This window comes from Vombatus ursinus, unplaced genomic scaffold (assembly GCF_900497805.2).
Source record: "Vombatus ursinus unplaced genomic scaffold, bare-nosed wombat genome assembly UNPS02015152.1, whole genome shotgun sequence".
NCBI lineage: Eukaryota > Metazoa > Chordata > Mammalia > Diprotodontia > Vombatidae > Vombatus > Vombatus ursinus.
Window position 1 is genome coordinate 828,006 of NW_020954930.1, and position 19,782 is coordinate 847,787.

General features: G+C 42.5%; 1 protein-coding gene across 3 annotated transcripts in view; it reads left to right on the forward strand.

Annotated features, from left to right (window-relative positions):
* ATP11C (ATPase phospholipid transporting 11C) overlaps positions 1–13,260 on the forward strand; it is a 220,237-nt gene extending 206,977 nt beyond the window's left edge. For 2 of the 3 annotated variants that reach the window (XM_027846408.1, XM_027846409.1), the window contains one exon: positions 1,785–2,259. In XM_027846408.1, coding sequence (XP_027702209.1) covers positions 1,785–2,111 — 327 coding nt within the window. In that variant the 3' untranslated portion in view covers positions 2,112–2,259. Of the gene's footprint in view, positions 1–1,784; positions 2,260–11,983 lie in introns of those variants that run through there. The other variant, XM_027846410.1, reaches the window with a different exon arrangement.
* Positions 13,261–19,782: the final 6,522 nt, after the last annotated feature.

Here is a 19,782-nt window from a genome sequence, read left to right on the forward strand (position 1 = left end):
TATAACGGTGACCCTGGGTTCTTGAAGTCTGTGTCACCAACACCCAAGCTCTGGAAGACCCTAGCAAGCTAGAAAGGTTTCAAGGAGAGGCTTGGAGACTGGCTCTGTGTTAGTCACCACAGGGAGGACTTGAGTCTTGCTCAAGTATGGAGAGGCTCATCGCCCGAAGGTCAGTCATCAGGTGATGAATTTATGAGGGCAGGGGCAGGGGTCACAGCAACTCAGGAATTTCCTTCCAAGGCAAGTGTTTGTGATATTGAATTGGAGGTTCTCTACTGACATGGAGCGGGGGCTCAATGTGCATCACTGGAGGGGATAACACATACATTATAGAGCCTGGAGTTACTGCTATTTAGGTAAAGTAATAAGTGAACCATACTTGAAGTCCTAAATGAGGCAGTGACCTGAAGTGAAGGTGAAGGAAAGGCAGTCCTTAATGTACCCTTAAATGTCACAAAGTATCATTTATCAAGCCATGGGTTAGCAAACTATGACCTGAGGGCCAATATGATAAAACTTTATTTAAAAATACAAAAGCCATTCTTCGCTTGCAGGTGGTAGGCTGGATTTGGCCCACAGGCTCTAGTTTGCCAACTCCTGCACTAAGTAATGAATAGGTTGGGGAATTTCTTCCACAGCTTTAGCCAAGGAGTGTAGCAAGGAGTTGGTTTGGAGCACTTTCCAGTGGCCCCGGACTACACACTTCACTTTGGCTCTATGGGGAAGGCCTCATGCTCTGACCCCTCGCCAAATGGTGTCCACAGTCAGAGACTCCGATTGGTTCTTTGGTCCCTCTGGTGGGGTGTGGGGAAGGTGGCAACCATGTGGATTAAGGAACTCACCAGGAGCTTTTGTCCACGCATGCCCTTTAGTCAGGGGCCAGAGCACTTGGTCCCCTCCACGTGGTGCCAAAGTACATGTACCCAGCTGTATTCCAACCCCTTTATACACATCTTTGTCAGCAGCAAGTCCCTGAGCAGACCAACAGTTGTGATGCCACCCAGGCCACAACCTCAGGCACATAATCATTAGGACACCGTCGAAAACTCTGTCTTCCCCATATAAGACTGATTTACAAGTTTAGCTCCTGCCAAGTCACTGGGTGACCCCCTGCTACGAAGTGACCCTCAGGCCAGGCTTGCCTTAGACTCCCATCCAAATTAGAATGTTGTGAAGCTCCACCCTGACCCACCAGCAGAGGGAGCATCATGAAGGAGAGACAGCAGTCATCGTGTTTTGTCCAAGATCCTTTGCTAAGACACGGGTTTGACTGTTAAAAGAGGTAAGGGAAAAGTTCAATTCCTCTCTTCCCCTTCTCCTCCTGGTGCCCTCCTCTCCTCCCCCCACTGCCCCAGGCCCATATGGCTCTGAAACCACCAAGAGATAGTAAGCAATGAAGAGGCCAAGAGAATATAGATTTGTTGGGGCAAAATGAATCTCCTTGCTTTCTTGCTGAAGCCTGGTTCACAGTGTACCCTGTTTTCTGTTTGGTATTTGGTCTCTCTGGGAAATGCAGGCTCTTCTGTTCCAGCAGTCATCCCTGATAGCTTTTCATAGCAAGGGACCTTCTGATCGTGGCAAGATTGCCCAATGCAGGGGCAAACACAATGTCGGGAAGGCTAGTCAGAAGTACTGAGAGATCCACGCAATGGGGATTGGGGGCTGGCGGGGGAGGGGGGTGGTCGGTGGGGCAAGGAATGGGATCTTGTAGATATATCAATATATTTAGCCCTGGTTTGTATACCCTGCTCCAATAAGCTGTCTTCTCCATTTTCCCCCTCCAGGGAGGCCTGACAGTGAGTGAATTCCCAGGTACTCTGGATAATATTACTTTCAGCCCTATTCCTGTGTATCTAGATGATGCTATAGTGCAGGAAGCTCTGAACCCCGGGATCTATGCCCGACTGCTTCTCCAATTTCTCGTACAACCATCGGACCTTTGTAGATGGCAGGGTTATGTCTCCTACAGGGGGTCCCCCACCCACTATGCTCTCCCCACCAATCTTACAGCCTACCTTGAGTGCCGACTTTACCATCAGTTTGGCCCCCTCGACTCTAAGCAGTGGCTGGAGGTGTACAAGAATGTCAATAGAGTTTTGGGCATATGCTGATAAGTTTAAGATTCCTCTCTCTGGGGATCTGCCACCTGAGATACTTGGAGTGTCCGGCCATCCAGTCACAGCTGCCATTGCCTTCAAGGATGCCAGGACCAGTGACCACCTAGTGCCTCTGCCGCTGTGTACTCTCACAGCAATAAAACTTCCAGTTAACAGTTTGTTTGTTTGGTGTCCTCTTTGAGGGGTAGCTCTAGGTGGGGTGGGAATTGGTGGGGGTTCAGAGAGTCGCTGTGCACATTATTATATCCATCAGCTAGGGCCCTCAGATTCCTCCATCCTCGCCCTCACCCCAGGTTGGCATTGACAGTCTTTAGGGCATTAGGAGGCCAATAGCATCTTTGAAAAGAAATAGAGAGGCAGGCTCTATGGGCTGTGAGCATTCTAGTTATCACAAATCATTTTCCCCATAGCTAATCTTTAAACACATTGACTATGTCTCCCTAGTGGTGTGTGTATTTGGGGGTGTGAGGGTGGATTTGGGGGCAAATGATAGAGTCCTTCCCAATGCTGACCAGAATTCTATCCAGGAATCTACCCTTCTCCTCTCCTATCTAGTATCCATTTCTCCTCTCCTTCCCTTCCCTTCCCCTGCCAAGAACAGTGGGTTATTCATTGCTGCACCTTTTAGCTCCAACTTTCCTATCCCTTGGCCAAAAGCTGCCCACTTTCCTCCCTTCCCACCCCTTTAGAAAAAGGAGGGGAGTTTAGATGTCTTAAATCTTTCCCCAAGTGAGATGGCAAATCTTTTGGGGCCAGTGAAGCCTAGAATCCTGAGGAATCTTGGTAAATCCCCAACTCACACCTAGAGGAGAGAGACTGGAAGGTAGGGGCTGCACCAAAGACCACATGCTTCTGGAACAGGCATCAGCCATGAAAGGCAAGGGGGAGGTAAGTACTGCTTACTCCAAGGAGGCAGGTAATGATTTCACTTGGTAACCAGTACTTGGGAGAGGCACCACAGATGGTATCCTGACATGACCTGTTCTTTTGAGACTGGAGGGCCATGGAGAGAAATATGTTGCACCAAGATAGCAAGGCAACCCCTGCTTCCTACCTCCCCTGCCTCCCCAATGTGGCAGAAGTTCACCAAGCCTCTTCATACACATAACCAAGGCTTTGCATGATAGCATGCCCATTTGGACTTGGGCAGTTACTTTTGAGATGCTTACTCAGAAGCCCTGGGATCTTTAGCAAGTGCCTTTCCCTACCTATCAAATGAAGGGGTTGCATGAGACAATTACTTGGGTCCTTTCTAGTTCTGACACTCTGAACATCTATGACACTTAGGAGAGACAAGGCCATGCACACTTTTTGGTTAACTGCAGTTGTCAGCAGCCAATATAGAACTGGCCTTAGTTTAGTGTGGATGCTTAGTGTGGGAGACTTACCTAAAAATTTTAGGTTATGAAATAGTTCAGGAGAGCCAGGTAGCATATGGCTCCTCATAGTACACACTCAGTTATGTCAACGGGAAAAACACACTGCCATGAATTATTATGTCTCAGTGCAGGAAAAGGCTGATCTGATGAATGATCTCACGGGTTTTCTCCCTGTCTTCTCACTGGGGGTGGAAGGGTAGGGGTAGGGGTGGGGCTGGGAGGTTGGGTACATCGTATAAAGGTATTTCAGCGAATTTGAAAACTCATTTGTCTTCAAGCATTCAACCTAGATCATCTCATAGGTTGGAAGCAACCTCCTTTGTGAAGTACCTTTCCAGCCTGTCAATTGATATTGGCATTCAATCTCCGCTGTCAAAGGAGGGGGTCACAGGGCAATGGAAAGAACACTGTCTTGAGGAATCACAAGGCCAAAGTAGGAGCCCTCGGCCTGCCATTGCTTAAAAGTGGAAGCTAGGCCATTCTCTCCCCATTCCTGGGCTTCAGTTCCTTCATATGTAAAATGAAGGGATGGAACCTAAAGGAAAAGGTCTCTTACTGTACTGATACTCTACAAGTCCTATGGAACATGGGAGCTTGTCTGTCTCTGCCTATCTTTCTCTCTTTCTCTCTCTTTCCCTTCCTTCTCTCCCACCCTCCTTCAAAATTATTGTTTCATCAGTGTGGGGGGAACTCCTGGTATAGAAACTCCCTCCACAGATACAGATTCATCATTGTAGGGAACATTTTGACAAATCTCTGAGTTCAATTCACCTCGAGCAATGAGAGGTTAAGTGACTTGCCCAGGGTCACACAGCCAATAGGCATCAGAGGAAGAACTCAAACCCAGGTCTCACTGACTACAGGGAGGGTCCTCTAGCTATTTAAACCATGCCAGATTTCCTTTATATTAGGAAGTGGAAATGATGCTTCAAATGTATGCTGAAGCCAGTGTGGGAGGTATAACCATCTGGACACCAGAGCAAAGTTTCAGTAGTATAGCCTTAAAAACTGGTGGCTAGACTTCAAAAAAGCTATACCCACAATAGTCAACATTGTTTATCCTCAGGACTTTGAATCATCAATAAAATACTCTGGAATTTTTATAGGCCTATATGTCTATAACACAAAAATTGGAAGAACAAAACTAAGAAATAGGTTTCACACAGACTCTTTGCTATTTTTTGCGGGGGGGGGGGGTTAGGCAATGGGGTTAAGTGACTTGCCCAGGGTCACACAGCTAGTAAGTGTTATGTATCTGAGGCCAGATTTGAACTCAGATCCTCCTGACTCTAAGGCCAGAGCTCTATCCACTGTGCCACCTAGTTGCCCCATTTGCTATTTTTTTTTAAAGAGACATCAATACAGTACAATTTGGCCCACTTTGGAATTAAAAGGCCCGAGTTTAACCCTTACTAGCTCTGTGACCCCTGAGCAAATCACTTCTCTTATCTGGGTCCCAGCTTCCTCTTCCATAAAGTGGAGATAATGACACCTGGACTTCCCATCTCACAGACTGTTGCAAGGCATAAGGGGAAGAAGCGAGCTACCATTTGTATAAACCCAGAGGCACTGCCTTGGCAGGGGGACATATGCCCCATCAGGAAAGTCTCTTGTTTCTTTTGCCCTACTCTACAGATCTTAAAGGGCAAAAATGGTGGGTCAGGTAATTGCCTCCAGCAGGAGGTAAAGGGCTAAGACAGGACAGCCCCCTTCTAGGAAAATTGCTTTGAGAAGGATTAAGGTGTTCAAAGAGATTTATTCATCTGATTCAGCTGCTGCTTTAGTCTCAGCTGCAGGAGTGGGCTCTGAGGCATTGGGGATGCATCTGTCAGCACTCACTTAACCCAGAGAGATCTTCAGTGAATTCTAATCCCAATGTCATACAGTGTAGTCATATGACCCTTTAACCATGCCAGTAGCCAAGGCGGAAATGTGCTGCGTGATTTCAGAGGGTCATGGAAAGTGAACATTGATTTAAGAGCTGATCACTGCACCCCCCATCCCCTACCCTGTGTAAACTTGCACGCACTATACACCCACACATAGATACACATACACATGCATTCACATATGCGTGAACACCCCTCTCCTCTCTACTTTCCCCCACAATGTCAGTCTTAGATTGTTTATAACACCTCTTTCCACTGTACTCATTGGCTTCTTTAGCTATTTTTTAATTTTGTTTTTCCATTCTTAAGTAATTGTAATACCATCTCAACCTGATTAATTTCTGCATTCATTTTTCTCTTATTTCTAGGTGTTATTTTTGTTACTGGAAAATGGGTGATTTTTTTTTCAGGGGCCAGGTAGGGAAATATGACCAGAATTAGGCTTGTGACTGGGATTTTTGATAGGGTCTGTCCTCCTCTTCCTCCCCAACACAGGGGTATTTAGTGTCATGTGAGGTTCGTAGCACAGAAAAGGATCAGTCAGGTTTTTGGAAGTATATTTAGGAAGCAGGTGCTGCTTTTGAGAAGATGAAGGTTTGTCTGTTACCCAAGTTGCCATGCTTACTCAGTGTGAAATTGATGTGTCACCACCATTAATGATGGGCAGAATCTTTTTTTTTTTTTTTTTTTTTTTGGTGAGGCAATTAGGGTTAAGTGACCTGCCCAGGGTCACACAGTTAGTAAGTGTCAAGTGTCTGGGGTCAAATTTGAACTCAGGTCCTCCCGACTCCAGAGGTGGTGCTGTATCCACTGTGCCATCTAGCTACCCCAGAATCTGTTTTCTTAAGGAGGAATATTAAGAGGCAATGAAGTATAGCCTTGTTAACGTGTAAAATAGCAAAGTTTTAAAATGTGTCATTATTAGGCTATGTTGGTTGCAGGCATTACTTTTTCTACCTGATTTTTATTTACATTAGTCTTTTATTAGTCATTGAATGAATAAAATGGGTTGGACCATTGACATCAAGGAAAATATGGCTAAAAAGTAGCTTGGTATGTTGGAGCAAGCACTGGGCTAAACACTAGGTCATAGGCTCATAGATTTAGAGAGGGAAAGCATATTAGAAATAATCTAGTCCAACCCCCTTGTTTGTGGGCCCTAGGTGAGACCCACAGAAGTTGAACAATTTGCTCAAAGTCTCATAGGAAGCAAGTGCCATAGTTGGGATTTAAACTCAGGTCCCTGGAATCCAAATGCAGGGCTCTTTCCACTCTCCTCTCTATCTTTCTGGGTCCAGTTTCTGACTTTGCCACTTGCAAGCTTGGTGACCTTGGATGAGTCACTTCCCTTAATAAGGGCCTCCATTTCTTCCTCTGTAAAATGAGAGTCTAAATGGTCCCTCTTGGGCTCAATATGCTGTTATTCTGAATCCATTTCTAGAGTTGAATACTGGCTTGGTTTTCTGTGCTTTATTGGGTGATGTTTGGAGAGGCTAACTTTCCTAGGAAATCAAATGAAAGAATTCTCCCTCACTTTAAGACCCAGTGCAGTAAGAAGGCAAAATACTTTCTTAGAAAAGTAGGCAGCTCTTTTACCAGGACTTTTTCTAGGGCTCCTCAACGAACACTCTAGCTGGCATATATATATATATCAGCTTGAGATGGTGACTTGAGCAGAAGTTGTAAGGTTTGTCCAGTAGGAACTCAGTCTGATTTGTGTTGACCAAAAGGTCAGGCTGGCCATTACCTTCCTCTGAGCCCATGGTTACTGAGTGACAGGTCTGTCATGTTGGGGTCACTCAACTGGAAAGAGGAGGCATTCCAGTGTAGATTCATTGGTGAGAGGCTGTGGATGTGTAACTTGACCAGAGCATCAGGAATGAAATTATGTGTAGATGGGTGGATTTTGGATAAGTCTACTCAGAAGCCAAGATGATTTTCATTCAGAAACAGGGGCATTTCCCCTTACAATACAAATTGTTCCCATGGTTCTGTGATCTCCTCAGTTGGGAAGTTCCTTCCAATGACAGATTGCAACCCTTCCATGCCTGACCATCCTGGGTGACTCTAGTCCATTTCTTCCCATAAGGTCCCCACAGGAGGTCTGCCCAGTGTGCTGGAAGCTTTCCTCGGTGAATGGTGAATTTGAGCTCAAGATATGGAGAAAAGAATGTCACCCCACCTTCTTCCTAACCCCCAAAGACCAGTGACTTATTTTCCATTTTCTATCACTATCTTGGCTACAGAAAATAACTTTATTTTCCAAGCTGATGTGTCATGTTGGGCTTAAAATTCTCAGAGTTGCTTTTGAAAAATGTTACATATTTACATTTCTTTGGTTTCTGCATTTCTCTTTTTCTTCCCACCCTTTGTGCATTTGTGACCAAGGTAACGCAACGCCTCCCCTCCTCAGGAGCATCTACTATCTTCATGCTTTCTCAAACTTCCAGCAATCACAGTTTCTCTTGGAGTGAATAAGGTGATTTATTTTCTTACTGTCTACAACTGCCTCGCCTTCTGCTTTGCTTTGCATCTTTATTTTGTCCTCTTTATGGAAAAAAAAATGACTCCTTAGGGCTCATTTCCACCTCCTCTATTGATGCATAGTATATTTTGTCATCTTCGAAAAGATCATGTGTTTTACCTTCTAAAATTGACAGCCTGGAGAAGAAGCTATTTACAAGAACTTGGGCTGTAAGTCACTTGAATGGCTGCTAGGTACACAGCAGGGCTTGGAATTTTTTTCTCCACCTCGAGAGATAACTTGGTGTAGTGCAAAGACTGCTGGACTTAAGAGTCAGAAGACTTGGATTTGGGTCCCATCTCTGCCATTCACCCACTGGGTGGCCTTGGGCAAGTGACTTCATTTCTATCAGCCTCAGTTGCTTCCTCTGTAAGATGAGGATGATTGTACTTCCCCTGTGTAGTTCACAGGACAATTATGAGGAAAGCAGGGACTGGGAAAGGGCCTGTTTATCAAGATGGCATCCTTTGCCCAGATTTTTCCTTTGAGCACCCCATGTGGTCATAGCATAATGCACTCAATGGCAATGAAAAGGATGGTGAGGTTTATCAGGTTTATGCTTACCATGTTCTTTGCCAGTGCCATTTGCAGACACCCAAGTTCAACTTCCAGCATGAAAACTAGGTTAAAAGTTGAGTTTCCAAAAACCAAACGAGACTAGTTGTCGAGCTATGGAAATTATTGTTGAGCTCAGTCTTTTGTGTATTTGGTGGAAAATGGTAGTGCATGTTGGAAGTCTTTCACTGTGTGCCACCAGGTAGGTTGCAAGAACTTCAAATGCTCTAAGTATTTTTGCCTCACCATTGCAGAAAAATCTGAACTGTAGAAAAGCATCTGATTCGTTATCAGCTAGACCTTCGGTCAGATCTCTCCTTTTACGAACATTCTCAGACGAATCTAATGTATTGTAACAGGTACCTCCTCATACTAAAAAAGTAGGATGGCTTTTCATGACAAACATTAACCCCATTAAGAGGAAAAAAAAATGAAAATGTTACTCCTTTGGTTTCTGCTGTCAGTGTGATGCACTTTGTAGTCTTTGAGAAGCATAAAGATGAAGGCCTTGGAATACAGTGAGCGGTTTTTGAAAATGTGGTTGAGCCTTGGAAAGCAGAGGGGAGGAATGTTTAGAACGGGAAAGGCAATTTGCAATTCATCCAGCATTCAGTAATCATTTCCCGTGTTCTAGGCACTGTCCCAGGTGCTGGGGAAACAAGGAAAAAATCTGATTTTTCATTTAAAGACAGCCCTTCCCCTCATGTAGCTTATATTCTACTGAGCCAATTTAACCAGTGAGACACATTTGTCATGGTCTTTTCACCATTAAACTGTGCTCATTCCTAATTTTTGTTGGTCTCGACATCTAATTTGTATTTATATGAAGATTTGGAAAGAGAAAAAAGTGTATTCCAAGATCACATCTATAGAATAACAAATTAGTTTTAGCGTTGCATGCTTGTTAGAATTAGGGGATTATCGTTCAGTGTGTCTGTGCCTCCTCGTATTGTTGGTCCTGTCTCCAAAGGTATGTTAAACGTTTCTGTAAATTACTCATTTTAAAAATGTAGCCAGATTAACCACTTTACCCTAATTATAGTTTTCTGTGTTTTGGAGGCTTGGGATTTTTTTTTTAGTGTCAAGTTTTATTCAAGCTTCAAGTCTCTGTGGTAAAAAAAAAAAAAAAAAACTTCCCAGCTATTCGGGGCAATACTGGGATAAACATTCTAGTGGGTTCTTTTCTACAAAACAGTATCGATTGGACAACATCTGGCTGAATGGCTTAGCCCATAATATTGGGGCAGAATGAGTAAGTGCGTGCTTTGCTACAAGCTCATCTTTTGAGTTTGTTCCCTTTACATTAGGGTACATAAACTCCCTGGGGGAAGTACTTGGGGGGAGGCTACTCACAGTGCATCCTAGTTCTTCCTGTACATTCATGTTCATCTTATATCATCTCATTACTGAGCTCTTCCCTTGCCTGCTTGTCAATGGGAAAACGTCTACTGGCAGGTTAGGAGGTAGCCATCTATACCTATTACTGAAACAAAATCTGGCTGTTACTTTTTTCCCCCGAATAAAACTGTAGGGCCACTTTGAGGATGGTATTTGAAAATCAACCTTATAATTTAGGTTGTACTCAGGAGAAAACTGGGCTAGGGGTCAGAAGACCTTGGACACAATTTCTTCCTTGGACCCTTAAGGATCACATCATATCAACAATTCAATTAAATAAGTATTTAGCAAATGAAGTGGCCCTGTCCTTGATGGAGTTTACATTCTACTGGTCATAGATATGAAGATGCTTTATAAAGTACAACATACCACTAGACAGATTTCCTTTTCCCATTATGAATCACACCATATTACCACTGAAAGCTACTACCACCTGGATGACTTCGTGCAAATGACTTCCTTTCCCTGAGCCACAGTTTCCTCCTTTGTGAAATGAAGGGGTTGGATTAAGGGCCCTTCCAGCTCTAAATCCTATGAACTGAATGGTTCAACCCTCTCATTTTACAGAGGAGGAAACTGAGTCCCAGGGATATGAACAGGCTCATCTCAAGTCATGTAGCCATTAATTGCCAAGAGCTAGAACCAAATCCTGGATCACCCAACTACCAACCCAGCGCTCTTCCCACTGCACCAATCTTGTCCTTTGAGTCAGATGGAAGTCTACCCTCTGTTGTCCATTAATCTCTGTCGTCTGCTGCCTTATTGGGAGGAGCAGACAGTTTCATTTGGCCCAAGTGCTGCTCTGGGTCTCCTTTATCTTTTTGGAATGACTCAGCCACTGATTAGTTTTCCCTAGTAAATGAATTGGCTTCTCAATCCTCCTGACAAGTACTCATTGGCAGCTGGTAGTTTTTTTTTTCCCTCTGGGATAGATTTGTCCTGCATTGTTTTTATTTAAGGCTATATCCCCCGTAGAACTTCTTGGACCTTAATTTCCAGGGCAGGTGTTGAGGCTGCATAAGTAACCCAGACTTAGGCTGCCCTGGGATTTACTCCTCCATTTGTATCCTGCTAGAATGAGAATGGATGAGCTGTTGTAGTTTTTGTTTTGTTTTGTTTTGTTTCATTTTCACAAAAGTTAATATGGTTGCTGTCTCTAGAAAGAGGGGCAACGTGGTGAAAGAGCACTGGATTTGATGTCAGAAGGCTTGAGTTCAAATCCCATCTCTGCTGTTTATTCTCTGTATGATCTTGGGCAAGTCACTTCAGTGGGCCTCAGTTTCCTCTTCTGTAAAAATGACCCAGTTGAACTAGATGACCTCTAAGGTCCCAGCATGCTTAAAATCTATGGTCTCTGTCCTAGATTTGAGAGCTATCTCAGTGCCTTCCCAGCTGTTTGACCTTAGGCCAGCTCCTTCCCCTCTTTGACTGTATCTTCATCTTTCCTCTTCCAAAATGATAAAGAATCACAACATTTGTAGTTCGCTGGATCATAGATGCAGATTGAGAAGCTCTCAGAGAGACCATCTAGCCATTAGGATCCTACGTCTTGAGCCGAAAGGAACCTCAAAAGTCATCTAGTCCAAGCCTCTCATTTACATGGGAAATAACTGGGGCCCAGAGGGGAAGGTGACTTGCCCAAGGTCACACCTAGGATCGTAGGTCTAGAGATGGAAGGAACCTCAGAGTCCATCCAGTCCATCCCAAACCCTTCATTTTACAGAGGAGGAAGCTGAGCCCCAGCCAAGGGAAGTGACTTGCCCAGGTCCACACAGATAGTAAGTGGCAGATCCCGGATTCTAACCCAGGTGCTCTGACTCCAGATCCACCCCGCCTTTCTTGGGTCAGAATTGTTAGGCAAACTTTGGAGCAGCCCAAGAGCAAAGTAAGTCTGAAGCTACTCAGTCGTGAATGACAGAGGGTTTATTGTCTTTCCTTTTCCTCTCCTCTTTTATTTTTCTCTGTATGTGAATAAAACTTGGCGCTTTCTTAAGGCAGTACCGTAAATCTCTTCACAAAATGTTTTATTTGATTGACTTTTCCAACATGCGTGCAAGTTGACTCCGTGGGTTCATTTAAGGGGACCTTTGAAATAAGTGTGTCTTTTGAAAAATTTTTCAGGCCTCGAATTTGGAGCTGCCTATGTTAGTGTCCTACAAGACTATTGGCAATGGTTACGTCTAAGACAAGATGCTGGAAGAGGCTGCTGCAAAAAAATGTTATCATCTCAGGATACTTGAAATGCAAGAACTTGAACTCATGCCTGTTTTCACTTCTGGGGCCCAGGAGGAAGGCCCTCTGGGAGCCAAATGAATAGAAATCCTTAAATGATAACGCCATTATTGTAAGCAGTCTTGCTCCCCTGAAGTATCACGGATGGGGGGGGGTATTACTAGGGCAAAAACCTTGACAGTCTAAGAAATGCATACCATCAAGATTAGCTAAAATTCGACTGTAACTCAACAAACTTTAATACAAATGACAAAATGGGTGCTGAAAACAAACAAAAAAATCCTTAACTCAAGCTATGAGTTAAAGAACATGGAATTTAAATGCTGTAATGTAGGAATCATGTAATGAGAATGACTGCATTTTGCTGACATTACTTTTTTGCCTGGCAAAAGAAATAGCCTGTCTCAATCACTCGTTTTTGTTTTCTCCTGCTGAATGAGATAAATATTTAAGTCACCAAACTCCACCAAAAGTAGTATATGAAAAGGTTGGAGTAAATGTTTTTCATTGTGAAATGTGTTGATTGCAAAACCCCCTCTGTGTATATCGGGGAAGCCGTTAAGTGTTCTCTGTTTGTGCATATGCCAAATCGTGTCCTGCTCTGACAAACTCGCTGGAAAAACATATATGTCAAACACCTCTGTGGAGAGAAGGTTAGCAGCAGATAATTCTGCCGAAGAAGGAAACTTTGGTCCTTGCCTTTTTCTGTTCTGCTGACCAAACACCACCCTGAGTGGTCTTATTACATTTGAAGATGCTCCATCACTGTTTCATATCACATAAGGTTATTGAAAGTCATTTTGAAGCAAACAGAACACAAGTCATTACTATGGACATGAGAGAGGAAGGTGGGTAAAAATTATATTTGCACAAAAAATCAATGTAATCATAACATTGTATGTTTTATGTTGAGAAGGAAAACGTTTATGATGTCTGTTAGAAACCTGCTGTCTGTGAATTAATGTCACACTAAGATTGCTGCTCAACCCCTGAGACCATGACAGAGTCACCATGAATAAGTGACTTTCTCCCTTCTCTCATCTGACTCAAGTCATGGTAGACCCCAATTCCGTTGGCCTGTATGGAAGATGTAACCCCTATGAAAAGTTAGTAGAAAACATGGAAGGAAGTACATGAGAACTATATACACTTTGTTCTTTTTTTTTTAACCAACCAACCAAATATGTATATATATATTTTTATAAAGGTGATTACATTTGATTTTTAAATTGAAACAGTCTTTTAGAAATATTTTCATGTCAGTTTCCAATTCTGTTCAATTCGCCATGTGGCATACCTATTATTGTTTGTAATGTCTTGTATCTTGGTTTAAAAATCTGATAGGTGCAATTTCTATTGATACGTTTAACACGGTTTCTTCTATCGTTTTTTGTCCATGTTTATGTGGAGTCTTTTGTAAATGCTAGGACTGGTGCAACTTTGGTTATCAGACCCCATTCCAGTCTTGACTGATCATTTTTTCCTATTTTCCTAGGTGCTCATTCATCAGTGTTACATTTGTATATTTTGTCAGATATAGTGCAATGCCTACCAAAATGTGTTACAAACAGAATCAGAAATGTTGAAATGAAGGAAAAAATGTTTCTTCTTTGGGGTTTGATTTTGCCCTTCTTGTTGGGTAAGAGAAAGCAAGCCCCTTCTGAGGGCAGTGGGTACATTGAAGAGATCTGGATCTGGAGCTTAAGAGTACCTGGGTTGGAATCTGAGCTCTGCCACTTACTATCTGGGTGACCTTGGGCAAGTCCCTTCCCCTCTCTGATCCTGAGTTTACTTCTTCGTAAAGTGACAAATGGATTAGATAGCTTCCAAAACCCTTTTTAGCTTGAATCTCCCATTCTATGAACTGTGGACACTGTGAATAAACATAACAGAGGGGAATGGAAGATTTCATAAGTGCAGAACTGTTGTAGATATTTATAGCAGTGTTGTTAAAAAACCCCAAAGCTAGAATACATCTCTATTTCTAGGGGCTTCAAGTAAGAATTTCAAGTCCCATTTTGAAAGTAAAAGAAAATAAAGTTTGAAGCCATACTTCTGCCATAGATTATAGTCATACATTCATTCAAACAGTATTTACTATGTGTGAGGCACATGTCATTTATCATGTTGTATTACAGCACACAGTTGGGCATGGTAATGGATCCACCATCATACATGCCTGTTGTAGGCATCTGTCATTTATTTTTGTTGCAGATTTTATTAATGAATCAAAAGAGCCCAGCATAGGGTCACCACTAGCGGGTAGGGGAAGCAAAAAAAAAAAAAAAGTGTGGGAAGAACGCTGCCTAGTGTTGCTAGTAATAGTTTGTAGCTCTTTAGCCATTCTATTTAAGCCATGCTGGCAGAAAGGGAAAGGCATGATGGAATGTGCTACCGTGTGTTTGAATACTTTGGAATGATCTGAAGTAGAATTTCCACGTTAAGTTGTTCAGAATTGTTCTCCAAAGTAGGAAGATGGGATACACTGAGCAAAGACCATGTATTCCTTCGATACCAACTACATTCACACCAGCGAGATGTAAAACTGCAAAAATCCTTAAGGTGCTTAGCTGTGATATAGGCTGCTCCTGTGCCCGTATCGTTTATTGATGTGTAAGTCTTGTGCATTGTGCAGCTTGCGAAGGTGGAACTCCAATATCATGGGTTTTTTTTTTCCACCTAAGCAATTTTATACATTCACATGGTGGCTTTCTATAACAGAGATTGAATGTGAATGCTACTTTTTATGAATGCAAATTGTCTTTTTCATTACCAAAATTTTTCGTTTGATGTAATCAATAAACTTTGGTATGATCTCATTAACTTCTTGGCCTGGTTGTTTTTCAAAGATGCCAAGCTGGCATTGGAATTGTCTGGGAGCTTAATTAAGTTTCATCTGTTTGGGGAGAGGGAAATAAGAGTATTTCATTCCTTGGCAAACTCCTACATATAGCTGATACATAATGATAATAAATAACAACAATAATAAAACAGGAAGAAGTCTGTATCATCCCTGATGTCCTACTTACTGGAGTTGTCCTGAAGACATTTTCATCTAGCTAATAGAAAATAGCCTGTGTTCTCATGTGTCTGTTTGATTATCACCCCCGACCCCACCCTACTCCTACCCCTCACCCAATCCAGTCAATTTATCCAATTGTGAAATTTTGCCAGATAACCAAACCTAAAAAAATAGTAACAGTGAAACTTGTCCTACGATGATTTCTAAATTCACTCCTTGGAATGTGAAGAAGAGAAGCATAAAGCAATAGCTTTCCATGTATATCTACATGATGTTCTGCGCTCTGAAAAGTGCTTTACATCCATGATCTCATTAATTATTACCAGTAAGCTTTGCAAAGTGTTTATATGCATGGTCTTATTTAACACCCAAAACAATAATGGCTCACATTGAGAGTATTTTATGGTTTGCAAAAAGCACTTTACAGGATACATGATCTTGTTAATTCTCAGTAATAACAGTCGCTTAAATTGCACTTTAAGTTTTGCAAAGTGTTTTCCATGCATGATCATCTTTAGCAACAAAAATAATAACAGCTGACATTCATGTAGCATTTTTAGGATTTGCAAAGAACACTTTGTATACATGATCTCATTTGCTTCTCACAGCAAGCCTGTGTGAGGTGTAAGTGCTATTATTATTCCCATTTTATAAGTGAGGAAACTGAGGCCCCTGAAGAAATGAAGCCACCTCCTCAGGTTCACGCAGATAATTGTCTGAGGCAGAATGTCAACCAGGTCTTCCTGGGTCTAAGCCTGACTCTTTGTTTACTATACCACATACCATTTCTTTGAAATATATCCCTTTTTTATTGTTTTATATAAGCTGTACTCCCCATGTTATTGCAACGGTCATTATTGTGAATCTAGGCCTAATATTAGAACAATTACAACTTCCCTGGGCCTGCAGGAATCACCCTGGCCCTGGGAATGTGCCTAGCACCTGATCCCAGGCAGAGAAAACACAAGAGTGTGGAGGTTAACACCACCTGGGTCAAGCTGAGCTTGTGCCAAGTTCCCCCTTTGCCTAGAGACCCTGCTTAAACTGAAACTCCCAGCACCCATCAAGAGAAAAAGATTCTGAACCCTAATAGAAGTTCCATCTGTTTAGTGCAGATGATTTGCACCTGCTGTCACATCCCTAGAGGTTGGGACATTCTTGGGGCCAGAATTGTGGGGAACAGCTGTGACTTTTAGGGTTACTCACTAGAGAATAACTTCATCTCCATATATCTCTCAGTATAACCTGTGCTGGTAAGCTCATACCTGGCATGTGTCATTGTATCAGATCAGGGGAATCCGTTGAACCTAGGAACATGGCACCCATTGGATAATAGAGAGAAGGGGAAGAAATATGTGATGAATCAATATGGGGACATTTGAAAAGAGGCAGCCATGTTATTTTTTAAAACATATTTCCACATTAGTCATGCTGTGAAAGAAGAATCAGAACAAAAGGGAAAAACCAGGAGAAAGAAAATAGTGTGCTTCGATCTGCATTTAGACAGTTATTTCTCTGGATGTGGATAGCATTTTCTATCATGAGTCTTTTGGAATTGTTTTAGATCACTGCACTGCTGAGAAGAGCTAAGTCAATCACAGCTGATCATCACACAATGTGGCTGTTACTGTGTACAATGTTCTCCTGGTTCTGCTCACTTCATTCAGCATCAGTTCATGTAAGTCTTTCCAGATTTTTCTGAAATCATCCTGCTTGTCATTCCTTACAGCACGATAATATTCCATTACAATCATATACCATAACTTACTTGTTCAGCCATTCCCCAATTGATGGGCACCCCCTCAGTTTCCAATTCTTAGCCACCACAAAAAGAGCTGCTAAGTAATTTTGTACAAATAGGTTCTTTTCCCTTTTTAAAAAAAATCTCTTTGGGATATACACCTAGCTGTGGTATTGCTAGGGTATGCATAGTTCAAAGGATATGCACACTTTTATAACCCTTTGGGCATACATGAACTTGTTTTTTTTTTTAAATATATTTTTTTTCTCGTTAGTATAGTGGTGAGTATCTCTGCCTGTCACGCAGAAAACCAAGGTTCGATTCCCCGACGAGGAGCACAATGGAACGTTTGGGGCAGCTAGGTGGCACAGTAGATAGAACTCTGGCCTTGGAGTCAGGAGGACTTGAGTTCAAATCCGACCTCAGACACATGACACTTAACTAGCTGTGTGACCCTGGGCAAGTCATTTAACCCTGATTGCCTCACCAAAAAAAAAAAGAAGAAAAGAAAAATATATATTTTTTTTAAGGGAATTGGGGTTAAGTGGCTTGCTCAGGGTCACACAGCTAGTAAGTGTCAAGTGTTTGGTCTGAGGCCAGATTTGGACTCAGGTCCTCCTAACTTCAGGTCTGGTGCTCTATCCACTGCGCCACCTAGCTGCCCCTTAAAAACTATTTTGACAACTATTTCATTATCATTGGTTTCCTTTTCAATCTTCTGTATTTTATTTTTTACATTTAAAAACTTTGTTCTGAGAAGGAATCCATAGGCTTTGCCAGGGGACAAAGGGGTCTACAGCACAAAAGATGGTCTATGATCTGTACTAATGGAGGCTATTCAGGGAAAATACCTTTTGCATATTTGATACTTTGTTCCCAGTCCTCCAGTTAAAACTCTGCTCTGATGGATAACTATGGATTCACCCAGTGGAGTCCAGGCTTTGGCAGGTTACCCATTTGGGGAGGCTTTGAGTCCAGACCTGTCAGGCTATGTGGCTCTGTCACGTGAAGACCAACTTGCCTAAGCTCAGAGAGGCTCATCACCAGAGGGCCGGACATCAGCTGGTGAATCTCCCCATCCTGAGGATTCATGAAGATGGTTTAGGAAGGTAGAGGACAGGGGTTGTGGGCCTCTAGGTCCTCAAGTCCTGAATCCAAACTTCACAGAACAAATCCCCTTAATAAAAGGATTTGTTCTATAAAATTTGGACTCAGTCAAAAGGCTGCACCCGAGGACCTAGAGGGCCACATGTGGACTCCAGGCCACAGATTCCCCACCTCTGGTATAGGAGGTTGTGAATCCAAAGTCAGGTTTTTTTTTCTAAAACAAACCCCATGAGACAGGTATTGAAGATAGTACTGGTAATAGTACAATAGTACCCCTATTTTACAGCTTATGAGATCATTAGATCTAGAGATTATAGAGCTAGAAGGCACCTCAGAGGTCACCAAAGGCAACTCCCTATTTATAGATGAGGAAACAAGCACAGAGAGGTCAAGTGACTTGCCCATAGGCTCATAAGATCATAGGTGTAGAGCAAAAAGGCACCTCAGAGACCATCTAATCCAACTGTCATTTTTACAGATGACAAAATTGAGACCTAGGGAGGTTAAATCTAGAAAAATGTAACCCCTGCCCCATCTCAAAATGTATACATTGTAACACATCCATGATCAAGTACGGTAAAGAAAGAAAAGCATCTTTATCGTATACCCACCCTACTTCAGATAAGTAACATAAGTTTTACAAACCAGGCAAGCAAGCAAGAAACAAACATGTATTAAGTGCTTGCTGTGTGCCAGGCACTGTGCTAAACCCCAGAGATACAAATATAAACAAAAAAAGACAGTCTCTGCTCTCCAGGAGTTTATACTCTAATGGAGGAACACAACACACCCAAGGGTGCTGAAAATTGGGAGGGGGGAGGAGCCTGTGGGGGGATGGAGGTGTCAAAGTCAAGAGGGTCAAAAGCAGCTGGGAGGAGAATGAAGAATTGCTGGCCTGGACCCCTCCCCCAAATGGAGGCCCCAAAAAGAACTCACCAAAGAGAGAAGGGGGCTGGCTTTATGGAGGGACAGTCTGGGGTGAGAAGGCAGAGGAGGCATGGAAATTCTGGAGAGTAATAAGCAGAACTTAGAGGGGAAACCATTGCATGTGAATTCATTTCCCAATGTCTCTGATGAGTAGAAATCAAGACTGCAATGATTTTGCCATTCCTGTAAAATGAATGAATGAAGATACTGAGGCATAGAGATTTGAAGAGATTTGCTCAAGGTCACATCTTGTGACTGAACTGACACTAACTGAGATTGTTGGCATCCCAGTACATGTTCAGGAGATGTTTTAAAAAAATGTTATATCTTTTGTTTTTACATTATCCCTATTTTTGAATACATCTCTCAGGCTCCTTCCTCCTCCCCAGGGAGCCAGTCCTTGTAACAAAGAAACAGCAAGTGAAAAAAACAAGTACATGCCTTTTTCACTAGACCAAGCCATCTCTTGAACATGGATAAAAAGAACAGTTAAGGTTTCGAGATACGTATTGACAAAGCACAAGGCATTTCACCAGCCATTGATTGATGCTGACCAGAAGTATGGCCCAATATATGCAATTAGATGGTAAGAGACCAGAGTGGAGGGGCGGAGCCAAAATGGCGAAGAAAAGACAGGGACTTGGGTGAACTCTACAACAAAGTCAAAACTGCTACATCCAAAGCTTCAAATAAAAAACGAAAATTGATCTTAGGCCCAAAAAATCATCCCTGAAAGAGTTCAAAAAGGATTTTCAAAATCAAATAAGAAAGGCAGAAGAAAAATTGGTGAAAGAAATGAGAGTGATGTAAGAAAATCATGAAAAAAGAGTCAACAGCCTGGTAAAGGAGGCATCAAAAAAAAATACTGAAGAAAATAATACCTTAAAAAAC